Genomic DNA, 16,664 nt, shown 5'->3' on the forward strand with positions numbered 1-16,664 from the left:
CCTAAGCTTTACTTACGTCACTGATTGACGCCAGAGAATACCCTGGATACCCTGGTATTGGTATTATTGTTCTCCATTCAAACAATTCAATTAGACCATTAAATGTAAATATTGGCATGTGAAAGTTTCCCAGACAGACACACATAATTACAATAAGTTGCTCTCATGTCAACATCCCTATTCTAAAGTATGTCTCATATAATTTGCAGTGGGGACAAAAAAGGCTATAACTTTTGATCAAAATGTAAATTAGATGCCAGATTTGTGCTTGTTTAAAAGATAATCCGGAGTGGAATGTTATGTCAAAAAAGAAAATTAAATTTAAAATTCGAAAAACGAAGATGAAACTGAACAAGAAGAAACTCAACTTCTCGTAGAACAATGCTATTCATTCATTCATTTTTATATCAGAAATTTTTTAATCTTATAATGTTATAAATGCGAAAAGAAAATTCATGAAATTTTCATTCAGTCAAAAAATACAGCTTTTTAAAGGGATTCCTGCACAAAAAATGAAACTTTTTCAGGGCATAGCTATCCTGAAAAGGATTTGAAAAATTCAAGTCAAAGTTATTAATCAGTGATTCTATCCCAAGATATTGACATCCAAAGATCCAAATTCAAGACATCTGCATTCTGCACTCTCTAAAGAAGGGTGACAAAATTAGAAGAGGGATGTTGACATTAGACCAACTTACGATAATTATATGTATGTGTGTCTGTTATTTGTAACATATATTGCTTGAAACTCTGGATAAATTTCTCTAAAAGCAAGATTTTTCTGAGTGCTGCAAATGACATTTATATATAATGTCCTTTAAAATGGAATTTAAATATTACATGGGTAATTTACGGCCTGTTCATTATAATTTGATAACACAGTTGATAATAATGTGTTCGATACATCAAAATATTCTGTCTACTGGACATAGCATTTTGTTTTGTTCTTAAATTTTTATAAAAAGATTAGAAAAATGTTCAGATTCGGACCTAGCTGTCTTATTATATTTAACCAATTTGTCTGGTTTTGCTGTTTGCAGACTGTGTTTTTTTTGTTTTTTTTGGGGGGGGGGGGGGTAAATGACCTACAATACGTCCTTAAGGGTATATTTTTCAAGCTTCCCAAAGTGCACTATAAGGGTCGAAATCAGCAAAGATGAGAAAAATTGCACTCTAAGGGTGAATATAAAAAAAATATAAAAAATTTCACAAATAATTGATATCGCCGTGAGATATTCTCCATTCCTTCCTTCAGCCCATTTTATCAAATAAATTTCTTTGAAATTGAATTTGTAGTTTAATTACTGTAATTAATTCCATTTTTATTTTAGAACAAAAGTTAAAAACAATCGACTACTTGTATACAACTTCGTAAAAGATACAATGATGACTGAACCTACATATGTTCCTTCTACAGACATATTGGAGCTAGCAAAGAATCATCAAATTCAATTTATAAATGCATGTTGGGATGACGAAGGTATATATTTTTATCAAGCTTTTAATAACAAAATTGCAGATTATGCAATAGAAAATCAGAAAGTTGGTGGACCAAATTGGGGTGCAACGCGAATGACATGGATAAAACCAAGTTTTGGATGGATGTTATATCGATGTGGTTATGGTAAAAAACATGGTCAAAATCGAGTTTTAAAAATTAAGTTATCACACGAAACGTTTTCTAAACTCCTTGCTCAATGTTCCTTAACAGTACATTCTAAAGATCCAGGAGCAAAATCAAAAACGAAGGAGAAGCATAATAAATCGAAAGATGATGATAGAGATTCAAGTATACCTCAGGTTGCTTGTAAAGGTAGAGTTCAATGGGATCCCGAAAGAGATTTATTTTCAAGTGAAGGGAAATGTCCTCGAAAAATGTTAAACACACGTGCTATACAAATTGGTTTATTTGGTGGACTTTCACAGTATTATTGTGAAAATATTATCTCAATTGAAGATGTTTCTGAATTAGCTGCAGATGTTGGTATAGCGCATTCACAAAAGTCAGACCAAAAAGTAACAGAGAAAATGGACCAGTTGAAAGAACGACTTTCGATTGAGAGGCCATATTGGCCTGCCTTGAATACAGAAACTGTCTTGAAAAGTTTAGGACTCATACCAGGAGAGCATGCTGAACTTTTATCTCGAATTGGAAAAGGAGCAGTTAAAATTATTCCTAATAAACACTAGTATAAATAAATTAAAAATTAGTCTAGAATTTGAAGATATTTATAAAACGATAGATTGAATGATTAATTCTATGTAAAATTGAAACCTCATTGAAAGGAAGAGTTTTTACTTGCGTCGAAAGTTACAGTCTCTTCTAGAAGGTAGCTTGTTAGAGCCCAAAAAAATGTCATTAAATACCTTTTTCATCTTTAAGATGTTTTTTTTTTCAAACAATTTGTTCATTCTTACACTACACCTACTCTCAGGTGCCTAATAACCAGCGGCCCCGCTTGTTAATTTTTCTGTTGTTTTTTTTAGATATTTTCAGCTGCCAAAAAAAGAGTCCCTCATTTTGCTCTAAATTACCAGGTTTTAGTCTATAATTGCCTTATTTTGGATGTATTGTAAAGGTACAATTCCAGCCCCCTCCCACACAACTTTTTAGACCCCTGCTTAATAAAATTGAGACATTTCTCCCACTGTCTATTGTGACCGCTCATTTATTAGGCACTTAAGAGTAATAATACACTACACATAATATTATATGGTGATAGGTGTCGATTACTAACTTGCATGGCTGATTGACTTTTTCATAAATTACGTCACGAACATCACTTGCCTCTTATTCAAACAATTACCATGGTGATTATATCTCCTTGAGACATTAAATGATTTTTTTATAAATAGAAAGTAGTTTTAATAAAATCCGCTGGGAGTTAATCACCTTGGCAATAATTTCAAAACGAGGCAAGTGATGTTCGTGACGTAATTTATGAAAAGGTCTATTTGTTCTGATCAAAAGAAAAACTCGATTCTTTTCAATTCATTTACAATACACTAAATTTTGCTTATTAACACACTTCACGTTCTTATATTGAGTAGATCTAAAATTTTGAAACCTTCAAGTTTTCTTAACTTTCTTAAGCCTGAAAATCTTGTGTGTATGTATATTTGCACAATTTCCTCAGAAATCAGGTGCTGTAAAGTCTGCAAAGGCTTGATGAAATTTAACTGGTTCTTATTAGTTTCGCTATCAAAACCAGGGGTACTTATTATAGTCTCCCATAGGGGGGGGGTACTAGGTTTGCGAGATGACGGGTATGTCCGAGCAAAAGTTCGAAAATCGACCCTTACATACAGAGATTGACGTCTTTTGACGTTTTTGCCACCCTTGGAGAGACTATTTCTCCAAATTCCCAGCCAAAATGTTCAAATTTTAGTCCAAATTTCAAAATATTATGACCCTATGAGAGAGTTGTTTTTTTGTTTTTCGTAATTATGGAACCCTTACAGAGTCTTTTATTAGCATTCGTACCCCTCTGGGAGACTTTAGAGGGTGTGAAAAAGGGACACTTTTGGTTTGCATCACATACCCGGCACCCATTTTGCCAAAGTACCCCCCTTGGGGTATACTTTCATTAATTAAGACCTTTGCGGTTTTTGATATTTAGCTAATTGAGATTATATTCCTTTAATTATAGAAACACATATATAGGTAATTGAAATTGAAATTGTTATTTATTATCGAGGAATGGTATAGCTCAGTCATTAAACCTCAAAGTTTTGTAGCTTGTTTTTGATATCACTCTTATTTCAGCTTTTTTATGTAGATGCATGTACACCGTAAATTATTTGATTATAAAATTATTAGTTTTTTAATAGTTTTTGGAAACTTCTTAACGTTATGAAATAATTTTGAAGTGCTTTAAAAATTATCGATCTAATTTCAGTAAGTGTGTCTCGTTTTTATTTTCAATATTTTTGGAACCTACATTATTCTTAAAAAAATTGGTCCAAAAAAGGCCGATAAGGTACTTAATATTTCAATCTCAAAAACCTATTCAATCATCAGAGAATTGTAATATGTAATCGTATTTCAATTATTTTAAGCCTAGTTTAGATGGTGAATTTAACAGATTGTAATTTACATTAAAATGTGTTTTGGGGAGTTTTTTTGGGACACACTGTAGATTCCCTTTTAAGATCTATGGAAAGTCTTATTTTTTAATTTTGTTGAAACCTTTCGTCCTTCCGAAGATATCAAGCCTTAAAGATTACTCAAATCTAAGTTTTTTTTGCAAGGCCATTGAAGACGGGAGTCTCGGTACGAGTGACGTAGATTTGAGGATTAAAATTTTCTACAAAACATATCTAAGCTAAAAGTGTATGAAATTGCTATACACTTTTTTTTGTAAGCATAACGTTTATAAGCATACTTGGGGCTCAAACTCTGCAAAAATTAAGCATAATGCTAAGCATACATCCAAGCTGAAATGAAAAAAAAAACGTGTGCAGCTTTTCTAAAACGCGGACATTTCTGTTTGAGCTTTCTTAGACCAAAGGTTTTCGCCTGCGGTGCTAAATTACAAAAAGACTGTAATTTCTTGAGCCGAATCAATGAATCCCGGACAATTCCCCGACCGACAATTCCCCGACGGATCATTCCCCGATCGGATAATTCCCCGACAGACAACTCCCCGACCGGACAACTCCCCGAACGGACAATTCCCCGAACGGACGATTCCCCGAACGGACAATTCCCCGACCGGACAATTCCCCGACAGACTATTCCCCGAACGGACGATTCCCCGAACGGACAATTCCCCGATTAATGAAGAACTGACAGGAGAAATCTCACGTTTTTTAATTGAAAAGGCCAAAGAAATTAATGTGAATTGTTGGGGTTTCATTGCAGCGTTAAAATATATACTTCTGTTTGTTAAATAGCCCAACCTTAAACAATAAAGATAATCTTTTTCTTCCTCCCCACTCAAGGTTTATTTTCTTTTTTTACACAATGGACCTTTTCAAAAAATTGTGGCTTTTTACTTTGAATAATTGATCCCTTGACTTCTGGTTCTTTTTATTGACTTTCCAACCATTGTGGAAACGATGAGCAGGTTATCCTGGATTCCCGGGGGGGGGGGGGCAGCTGGGCAAAAGGACCGACGGGTATGTGCGGGTCCTAAGGGTACCTTCTCCAATATGTTTAAAATGCACTGTAAGGGTCGGAAAAACTAGAGATGCACTGTAAGGGTAGAAATTTCAGAAAATTCTTGAAAAATCTAGATATTTTGACCAAAAATGCTAGAATTTTGACCATTTTTTGCACGAAAGGGATCGAAAATTTGGGGGGAAATGCACTCTAAGGGTATGATTTTCACTGATTTTTGCTGCACTGTAAGGGTGCAATTTTAAAAGCCAATTTTTGGCCCGCAAACCCAGTGCCCCCCCCCCCCGGGCCTGGATTACTTTGGATCGAATTATATAGGAGAACAACGCCGTGGGAGACGACTTCGACCTAGGTTCGCCCATGCTATGTGGAACGTTCATGGCCGTGTGGAAAACAACCTTCCGCGAACGAATAACCATCTGGAGGTCCTGGAGGGTTGGCATAATCGATGCAACGCATTTCTTTCAATACGTCATGCTGATATTTGGAAATTTATTCAAGCACTCAAGCAAGATTCAGCTCTTCACGACCACACACGAGCTCAAGTGTTGATTGGCGCAAATCCACCCTGCCAACGCTTGGCATACAGACGTATAAATGAACGGTTACAAACTCTTGCTGAGAATTACAACAACAACGATAAGTTGAACTTTCTCCGTGGTATTGCTTATAACCTTGCTTTTTAAAGACGTGTATGTTTGTTTTATTCTTTTGTTTTTTAGTGATAACCGATAACTTTCACACTGATGTAAATAGTCTTTTGTTACATATTTTACGGGAGACAAAAAGTTTGTTAATTATTCATCTGCGTATTATTAAAAAAGAAAAGGAAAAAATTAACGGTAAACTAAACAAAAAAGAAACACGTAAACATGTTTTTTTTTTTTCATCAAATAAATATTTCCCTGCCGTTTTTGAATTAAAATTCTCTTTCCAGTATATTCGTGAAGCGACGCTCGCAAGTTCGTTATGGTGGCAATTTACACAAAAAAACTAATTACATTTTGAAAAAACATGAGATTTCTCCTGTCAGTTCTTCATTAATCGGGGAATCACCCGTTCGGGGAATCGTCCGTTCGGGGAATAGTCTGTCGGGGAATCGTCCGTTCGGGGAAATGTCCGGTCGGGGAATTGTCCGTTCGGGGAGTTGTCCGTTCGGGGAATTGTCCGTTCGGGGAGTTGTCCGTTCGGGGAATTGTCCGGTCGGGGAGTTGTCTGTCGGGGAATTGTCCGGTCGGGGAATGATCCGTCGGGGAATTGTCGGTCGGGGAATTGTCCGGATACCGAATCAATGTTCCAAATTTAAAATTTCCACGAACCCAAAGAAAATCAACAAAACGAAGTCGAAGCATATAAATAAGCAAATATTAAGGTTGAAAATGAGATTTTGCTAAGCAAACTGAGCCTCGCCCCGATTTTCCCGTATGCTTATAAAAAAAAGAGTGTATATATGAGGTTGAATCAAAATTTAAAAGGCGGATAAAGTAACCAAGTTGCTAAGGCTGGAATTAGCCAAATTTTTTCGTTTATATCTCGTAAAGTAGAAGGTTTTTATATCACCTAAGCATGGCCAACGATAGTCTTTGACATAAATATGACACCCCTGTCTCACAGCCCCGGTGGAACTTTTTTTCCTTAGAGGGGTTAAAAACTCTTATTGAAATCCCAATAGGGATAGAAATTCTATTGTTCCAAGGTTATAAAACCCAGTGGGGATGGTTTTAGAGTGCAATTTTTAAACTTTGAATTTCTAATGGGGATGAAATCAAAATCAATATCCTAGTGGGCCTGAAATTTCAGGCCAAATTTCGGCCAAATTTCCCATTAGGGCTGAGGTCACAGCGGGTCTGTGACACAGGGGTGTAATATGGTATAAAATATCATGGGTGGTTAAAGTAAAATTTTCAGAAAATGAGCTAGAATAGAGGAATAGAATGCTAAGCAACCCCAGCCCTAAACTGGAAACTGGAGTTGCTTATGAAAAAAAAAATGTAGGAGTATTTCGGACAAAAGTTCAACCTTTTTGTTTAGACACGCAATGTTACATCAGAACCTTTATTTATTTATTTTCATTTTTTTGGTATTGTGATCAAAGTTCATTCGGAACGTCCGAATTCAGAAGAAAAGAGGTAAGTCAAGTCAAAGTTAAGCCCACACCGCCGATGAGGTCGCCATTTAAAAAGAAATTCAAAATAACAAAAAAAAACATTTGAAGTTAAAAAATACAGTATAATTAAGAATGGGAAACAATTTGCAATCATTTTCCTTCAAATAAAAACTTTGGCCCATTCTATTCCTTCCAAAAACAGCTAAAATCTGTTTGACCGTTTTACAGTCCGCCTAAGGAGCCCCGGGAGGGCGCACACGTTCTGATAATGACCCGAATGACCATAAGTTCGACCCAAAGATTGACTTTCAAAATACAATATGCAGAAATAGGCTTCGAAATTTGACACCCTTACAGTGCAGAAACCGACATAAAGTACACCCTTTACAGTGCATCTTTCTCCTTATCAGACCTTTTTCAATGGAACACCTCCCCTTTCAAAAAGGTAATTTTTGAGACATACAGATGGGAGATATACACATATGCAAATGCTCAAACTTGAGAAACACCATATACTACCGGGCCACTTAATCGCGCTATCCAGTCTACAGTATCAAAAAGTCTCAAGCCTCCCCCGAACTAGGACACGCTCAGTTTTAACATCATATATTTTCAGTTCAGATAAGATTTAGACATTGACACGAATGTGGAGCAAAGCTGTTCAGAAACAAGGAATGAGAAAGCATTTTTTGTTTATATCAGCACAATATAACAATAGGCAAACACTATCCTGATAAGAAATATGTGAAGGAGGAAAGAAATAAAGGCCGGCGTAAAAGGGGCCAGCGTTAGATTAGGGCCGGCGTAAAAAGGGCCGATAAGGTAATTTAGGTTATTTGTCACAATAAAAAAGAATTTAAATTACTGTTTCCTTGTTAAATTACCAGATAATATGTTATTCTAAATTTTCTAGGAGACTTTGTGAATTCTAAGGTCGTTCTTTTAATGTTAGATCCTTTAATCAAGGTAAAATTTTTCTAAAAAATTTTCTAATTTTTCTGAATCATATATTATTGATTATCCATTTTTGTATGCTTTTCAAAAATATAACCCCTTCTCCCAGACCCACTGAGGCCCCTTCCCATTAGAAAAATTGGCAAAAATATCGTCCCCATTGGAAAGTTATCCTCCAACTTTTGTCCCCAATGATAATAATCAATTAAAGACATTAAAAAACCAATCCTCGCTGCAAAATAATATGCTTTATTTTCCATCCCCACTGAATTTGCCTGACATAAAATAAATGGAATTTAAATCCCCAGTCATAAAAGATATAAGAATATAAAATCCCCATCGAGTTTCAGTCCGTTATTTTTACTCCCACTGGCTGAAAAAATCTGTGAGAAGGGGCGTGTGAATATGTATTATGACCCTGTATCAAACAGAGCACAAGCAGTACAAACTTAGTCTGGTTTTCCAGACCGCATAAAAGAAACTTTTTCGTTGGCGGATGATCTGAAGCCTACCACAAATTTCGTGATAAAATACATGGCTATCAGACTAGTATCCTCATTCACATGCTCTCTAACACGTTGACTAACATACCCTACCTAGGATTGACGAGGAATTTCAAAACATCAGGTTAAGGACGGTAAATGGTCGAAAAATAAAAAAAACATGTAAACTAACACGTAAAATCATAATTTTAAAGAAAAGAAAAGAGAATGTGACGTCATATTGACATTTCTAAAATGGACATGTTGGTTATAAGAATATCAATTTATAGACCATTGCCTAGGCGGAAAAACGAAATTAACATATACGGAAGCTGATAACTTAGTTAGCGAAGGCATCTCATAATTTGAAAAGTTTAGCCTGTGGGTATCTGAGGGCTATAAGGCATGGTTCATAATTTTATGATAAAAAGTAATTTCAAAACGTCAAAAGGATTTTTAAAATGAAAACGTGAAAATGAAAAGGTTTTTTCATAAGTGCCTCGTTTCATATCAGACAAATGTCTCATATCAGAAAAGTGTCTCCCTATTGTTATATTGTGCTGAATAAACAAAAAATTGTTTTCCTTTCTTCTTTCTGACCAATCTTGCTCCAAAATCCGTGTCAATTCAATGCGAAAAAGCTTTTAAATTAAAATTGCTGAGTATAAGCAAACAATATCACTCTTATTTAAAAACAAAAGCTTTAACTTCATTGGCTACAGAGACAAGAAATGCTTATAAAAGAAAAATAAAAGAATATAAAAGGGGGTTGATTATAAGGAAATTTCGTCAGTTTTGAAGTGGTGACCAAATGTGGAGTTTCTTTCCGACCATACATTAAAGGTCTTCTCTTGTAAGACTTTTAATCGCTCTCTCTCTTAGCATAGTTTATATAGGAAACCGCATGGGTCCGTTTGTAAATTACGCTCCTAAAGAAGAAAAATTAAATCTGAGCTGAATCCGAAAAACTTGGTTTTTGAATGATCTGGTATGTAACACTCTCTATTGCGGTTAAAGGAATTTAAAGTTAAAGATTGTATTGAGTTTTTGTTTTTAAGAATGTTTTAAAAATGTTTTTTTTAAACATTTAACTGCAGCGTCGTTGTGTTGTCCAGCGTTATTAAAGCTAGGTCAACAGAAATATACAGACAGAAAGCCCACCCCGCGCAAGTTGATAGTCCGAGGCTAGATATTTGATAATTCTAACACACGGCAAGTATTAGGACGATTTTTTATTGTGTTGTATTTGTATATCTCTTAAAACTCCAGTCGCTCGATGATGTGTAAGTTTGTTGTTTGTCAATGTTCCCAGCTGGCACACAACGTTCTTTCAACGTTCATTTAACGTTATATGGACGTTGTGAACGTTAGATAAACGTCGAAAAAACGTTGTGTGCCAGCTGGGTTGTTTGTCAATGTTGTGAGTTGATGATGTTTTGCTTCCCTGGATAAACCATTGGACAGGGTAAGCGTTTTTACAGCAGGGACTACCATCTCGTAGGATCTATTTTAGAAAGATAATAAAGCACAATGGAAAGGACAACTGAGACTTTCTACAAACTGATCAAGTCTGAAGAGGAACAACCAGCCCCTTGTCCTCGAAGTGGACATTGTATGGCGAAAAACAAAAACCATGTTTACATATTTGGTGGATTTGATGAGCCTGGTAAAACTTTTCGTGATTTGTGGCGATACAATACAGCAACAAAAACATGGTGCAAAATGCCAGATCTGCTGGACGAAGCTCCACAAACCAGCGTTTCAAGCTCGATGGTATTGGTTAACAACAACTTATTCGTTTTTGGTGGAACATCTTTTCCTTTTTCCAAACAAAACTCAAATGAACTGTTTTTATATGACTTGACTAAACAACGTTGGTTAAATTTTAGTCAAGCTTTAACCACGAATAGTCGGCATCTCCAAAGTCAGAATCACAATATAGTCTTAAAGGCATGTGGATGTAAGGAAATTTTTGATTCAAAACCAATACCTAAATACGGTCAATCAATGGCAGTAACACCAGACCATCGTATTTTTATTTACTCAGGAACTCTTGGAACACAATACACAGACGAATTACATATTTTCGATTTGGAGACTTTTCGTTGGGTCGAATATAAATTTTGTTTGATTCATGGTCTTGATAGCCAAGGTCGATATAAATCTGAAGCTATCGTAAATGAAGACCGAATATATCTTTTTGGTGGATCTAATTCAGAACATTATTTAAGTTTCGATACAATAGATACGTTTAATTTAGTAACACATTCATGGGAGAATGTAACCACTATATCAACAGAACTCGATAAAGACAAACAGTATGTTTACCCAGAACCGAGGAAAGCTCACAGTTGTGTAAAGCATGGTGACAATATTTATCTAATGGGTGGAATGTGCTCAATAATGATCAATGGTGGTAAAACAACCAACAGACTCTTCAATGATGTTTGGATTTTGAGTTTGAAAATTAAAGCATGGTCAAAAATATCAGAGGTCAGTTAAAATCGTTTTTTAAGGGGGGTGTGTCAAACGTTTTATAATCCCAGCTGGCACACAACGTTGTTTCAACGTTCATCTAAAGTTATATGGACGTTGTGAGCGTTAGATAAACGTCGAAAAAACATTATGTGCCAGCTGGGATCATAAAGCTTTACTCTAGACTGGCGGCAGAGGTAGTGGATTTTGTAACTTCTTACACCCCTGTCGAAAATCTCTATTGGGATAGAAATTCTGTAGTTCCCAGCTTAAAAAATCCAACGGATTGGTTTTGGAGTGTAATTTATTACATTGGATCTCGAATGGGGATGAAAACAAAGTCATTTTCCCAGTGGGGCCGAAATTGTAGGGTATTTTTTCAGCGGTGACGAAAATTTGGCTAAATTCTACACCCTTTTTGGAACAAAATAATAACAATTTGGCCAGATCTAAGGGGTTCCCTACGAAAACCTGTATTAAGACCTTTTCTGAATTTCGGACGTTATTCGAAGTGGAATTTGACAAGCACTGAACATCATCGAATACTTCGAACAATAAATGTTTAAATGGTAATACACGGTTTTTTATAAAGAACATCCAAAAATTTTTGAACCCTTGGGATATGTTCTTAACCTTTTGTGTTCAAGCATAGGCGTAGCGAGATACACTGCAAAATTTATGGATGAGAGCGGTTTTTAAGACAACTGTAATTATTGTTATTGTTTTATCAAAAGATCATGAACTTGTTCCTAGCATTTTGGTCATCGAAACCTTATGTTTTATATAGTTTGTTCTTATAAAAAAGCGTTTAATACTACTGAAAGAGTCATTTTCTGACATCTTTTCACTTATGTAAGTTTTCTTTTAAGACCTTCCGCCTCTCAAAGTGTAAAAGCACAAATACGGAAGGAATAAGGTTCAAAGGTCATAGGAAATCTGTTTGTCAAAAAAAGTGTCAGGACTACAACTGAACAACTTTCTTTAGAAAAACAAATACAGTTGACGCTCTCTAATTCGACGTTCTACTATTTGATAGGCTCCCGTTTTCAATTTAATTTAAAGTCCCCATCAACAAGAAACTCTCATAAACGAAGCTCCCTTATTTGATTAGCTCCCTTATTCGATGAAAATCCAATTCCCCTTGATGACCGAATTAGAGAGCGTCAACTGTAGATAAAACCTAACGGAAATAATTTCATAGACTCCTGAGTCAGTAGCGTAGTGGGTCGATCATAGTTGGGGCAAACTGGGGAGGCAATTCTCAAAAGATTCTGGCGCCCTCTTTTAAAAATAAAATATCTTCGTAAAAATTACGCGAGCGAATCAAGCACGAAAACCTTTGGGAACTTTCTCCTTTTTTTGGCTGAAACTGTTAATTCTAAGATGTAATAAAGCAAAAGGGGCGCCGAAATCAGTAATCAGAGGTGTCTTTTTGCGTCTCTGTCTTTCAGTTCCCCCAAAACGTAAATCGGAAAATGAGGGGACTGTTGCCCCCGCAAATTTTTTTTCTGTACATGGACGGGAGTATTATCGACGGTCGGGAGTATCTCATCTTGACGGTCGGGAGTATCATCGACGGTCGGGAGTATCTCATATTGACGGTCGGGAGTATCATCGACGGGCGGGAGTATCTTAAACTTATCTTAAACCTTGAAATATCGACCCGACCCGACCGGGGTTCGAACCCACCAAATGAAAGAGTTTCTGATCAGAAACCTGATCAGAGCCACACTCGCACAGCAGAACACAAAATTTGGAAATACTTATAGAATGACAAAAAAGACGGGGGTAATGTTATTATAATATGGGTAAAATTGCCCCTTTTTTAACCTGACTGAAATTCGAGCCGTTACTAGCAACCCTGCGGGTCCCAAGGCGCCGAGTATGCACCCGGCACAGTGACAAGCCGTTACTAGCAACCCTGACCTAAGCAATTCCAAACAAGAAAACTAAACAACAAAGATGAGATACTCCCGACCGTCGATAATACGTCCATGTACGGAAAAAAATTTGCGTTGCCCCCACTGAGCCCCCTGCCTCTTACTGCCACTACTTACTGCTTCTGACCCCTTTGAGCTTAAGAAATATGTAATTTTGTATTTATTGACTTTTTCACTATGAAAAGACTCGTCCTCCCAAGACTAATCAATAGTTTCGAGACATCGGCTTAAGCAGGATAGGCTAGTTGTACAAAAGTTGAATGACGTCAACGAAATTTATCTTTTAACATTTTTCTATATTTTTTTGACACAGAACGCGTTTGGAAATGGACGATATTTCCATACTTCCGCGATAACAGCAGAAGGAAAAATTCTAACGTTTGGGGGAGTAAGCTATAACAGATATCAAAGACCCATGCGGCTACAAGATCAGTGTACTCGACATATTGTAGTACCATCACTGCGTCATATTACTTGGTCAACTGTAGTTGGAAGACTTCAACGAAATGGCAAATTCAACCAACAGACATTCAAAGACTTGAGATTTCCTAAAGACTTTTTGCCATTATGGACTGGGTTAAACTAACCGTCATTCTAACTTTCATGGGAACGAATAAAAACAATATGGTCATATTAGAAGCCGTTTTACCGAATTTAGATGTGGCAAGAACGTTTTTGACATCATAATTTAAGCTTGTAATCCAAAATTCTCAATAATTCTTCGCTATAATTTGAGAATTCAAAATATTTGTGCAATGTGCAAAATTATATACCCTTTATGTACAAAATTTAATATTAAAATCATAATTATAACGTTTATTAATTTATAATCTATTTATTAATTTATCAATGATTTTATTGAATGTTTTAACCGGGTAAATTTGGCGAAACAAATCTCACGAAATTTTTAAAATTTTGCGCAAAAGTATTTTTTTATTTGGGTCAAATTGGCTTTTTCAGAAATATTTCAAATAAATCAATATCAATTGTAACCGGGTAGCGGCTACGGTTGCGGGGCTGCCCATACGGGTCGTCACCAAAGGCGACATGTCGTTGTCTAGTTTGCTCTGTACGGGAAAAACACCAAAACACCGTCTAAGCAAAGTCGACATAATACCGTACGTCAAATATCAAACTTGCTTTCACCCGCCATTACTTGCCTTAATCGCCATTTCCCTCGCCACTTTAGCCGTAGCCGTAGAGAATTCCAGATACATAATCTCGCTAGTATCCACCGGAGTGACTGAGTATGAAAATAGTAAAATTTCACCGGGTTTGGTGGTTTGACTTTGAAATCACAAAATTTCACTTGGTTTAGAACCACAATTTATACTGTGGTAGAGGTAAAACTTTCACTAAAAATCATTCAGTAAAAAAATATTCGTCTGGTTTGATATTCTCCTTGAATCGCAAATGTTCTCAGATTTTTCTATTTTTCCCCCAAAATCTCCAAAAAAGGTACCCTACGCGGGACTAATTTCTCTATTATGATGATTTCGCGAACCTGTGTGGGACTGGTGGAGGTGAAAAAAGGTACCGTCACCAGCGGCACATCCCCATACCCCTTTTTCCACGCTGGGACCCCAGCCCCACTGGAAAATTTGGGAAAGATTTCGGCCCCGGTGGGAAAATACCCTAGAATTTCAGCCCCACTGGGAAATTGACCTTGACTTTATCCCCATTTGAAACTCAAAGCTTAAAAATTGCACTCCAAAGCCATTCCCACTGGATTATTTAACCTTGTAACGATAGAATTTCTATTCCCAATAGGAATTTTCATCCCCGATGAAGAAAGTTCCACCGGGGTTGTGAGACAGGAGTGTTTACCCCTTCCCATCCGACATACTTCAAAAAGAGTATAGCGTAATCTAGGATGATCTGTTTTTGAACGGACACAACTATAGTTTTTGTCGATGGAAAAATGTCTCCTTGTTAAATCGTTATACTTTTTGAATTTATTATACTGGAACTTCTTATCCGAAACAAAGTGTCAAACAACAAAGAATAGTCTATTTTCTATCTGTTGCCGGCCTCAAAAGGCCAGGATTTACTTAGACTTGTTTGGAGCCAAATTGGGGCTGATATTTACCTTATTACACAAATATTACTTGGCAAGTATTTAACGGCCTTGAAATTTGCACTATCTGAAATTACCACGAATTTTTCTACTTTTTCAGGGAAACAGCAGCTGGTTTTAATTAAGGGGATTTTTATTAAAACAAAATTTTTCAATTCGTGTTAATAAAATGACTACAATCATGGACAAAATATTTGAGACAAAGGGGAGTTCCCGGCGAAATTTTAAACAACACAAACGATTTTTAAGCGCTTTAAACTACAGTTGGAAAGTAGAGTTTTAACTCTGAGTTTTAACACGAGACTTAAAACTTAGGACCTTAGGATCTGAGGATTTAAAAGCTCAAATTTGCTCGAATAAGGCTTGGAATATAGCCTAGAAGCCAACAAACCCCTCTAAAATCGAAATATTCAATGAAAGAAAGTGGAAGTACTAAAATAGCAATTCTCGCCCGAACTATAAATTCTGAAAAACGTTAAAATACACTAAAGTCTCAATATATTTCGACCATGATTGTAGTAATATTCGTGTAATAAGGTAATTATTCTTTATTGTTCATATTGTACATTTCGAGGTACATTTCATGTTTCAACGACAGTTTCCAGCTCACCATCCCGATAAACTTTTTCGAAATTCTCAGAAATCTCTTCGTCGAGTTCATTCGAGTATTCTTCCTCTAAAACCGGAGTCATTGTTCGAAAAGAACCATAACTCCGCAATGGAGGCTGATATATATTGTCTTTTTGAAGAACACCATTCTCTTCACACTCCACCAGAGTGTCAAAATTAATCGAAATACCAAAACATCCAGATAAGATACAGTCCAATAATTCATTTTGTGAAAAAACCAACATGAGAGGAGTCACAATGGCTTTTAACAGTGAGATTCTGGAACAATATTTCACAGCCAAAACATTGTCAACGTCAATAACGTCAATGACTTCACGAGGAGCTGTAACAATTGCCAATAAAATGTATAACCATAGAACAGTTCTAAATTTCAATCCACCTTCAGGGTAAAAATGACCATCATCCATTCGGTATTCGTATAAAATCATAACCAAACTTATCAATGAGGGTACAAAGAATATGAAGAGCGCTATTCCTATCGAATCACTCTTGACAAAGAATCCAAAGGCAAATGATACGGTAACAAGAGTGGCCAATGTGGTGGCAATACGTTCAAGGCTACCACAACTTGTTACCAGGTATTTATAAGAAACTCTTGATGCGATCAACAGCAACAAACTAAAACCAGTGAGTGGTTAGGGGGTGTTCTAAGGCCTGGCTAGGCTTCAGAAGGCCCGGAAAGGAAGTTTGAGTCACTGCATTTGGCTTGGCAGGGTAAACGCGGTGAAAGCATAGCAAAAATGAGTGGTTAGGGGGTGTTCTAAGGCCTGGCTAGGCTTCAGAAGGCCCGGAAAGGAAGTTTGAGTCACCGTGTTTGGCTTGGCAGGGTAAACGCGGTGAAAGCATAGCAAAAATGAGTGGTTAGGGGGTGTTCTAA

The 16,664-nt window shown here is 36.4% G+C and overlaps 1 protein-coding gene across 1 annotated transcript; it reads left to right on the forward strand.

Annotated features, from left to right (window-relative positions):
* The first annotated feature begins 10,148 nt into the window (after positions 1-10,148).
* On the forward strand, positions 10,149-13,993 carry LOC136817818 (kelch domain-containing protein 10-like). Its single transcript, XM_067074139.1, has 2 exons — positions 10,149-11,158; positions 13,394-13,993. Exons 1-2 carry the CDS (start codon positions 10,196-10,198, stop codon positions 13,664-13,666), a joined length of 1,236 nt encoding a protein of 411 aa, XP_066930240.1. The 5' UTR covers positions 10,149-10,195; the 3' UTR covers positions 13,667-13,993.
* The last annotated feature ends 2,671 nt before the right edge of the window (positions 13,994-16,664 follow it).

This window comes from Clytia hemisphaerica, unplaced genomic scaffold, assembly GCF_902728285.1.
Source record: "Clytia hemisphaerica strain Z4C2 unplaced genomic scaffold, Clytia hemisphaerica genome assembly, whole genome shotgun sequence".
Taxonomy (NCBI): Eukaryota; Metazoa; Cnidaria; class Hydrozoa; order Leptothecata; family Clytiidae; genus Clytia; species Clytia hemisphaerica.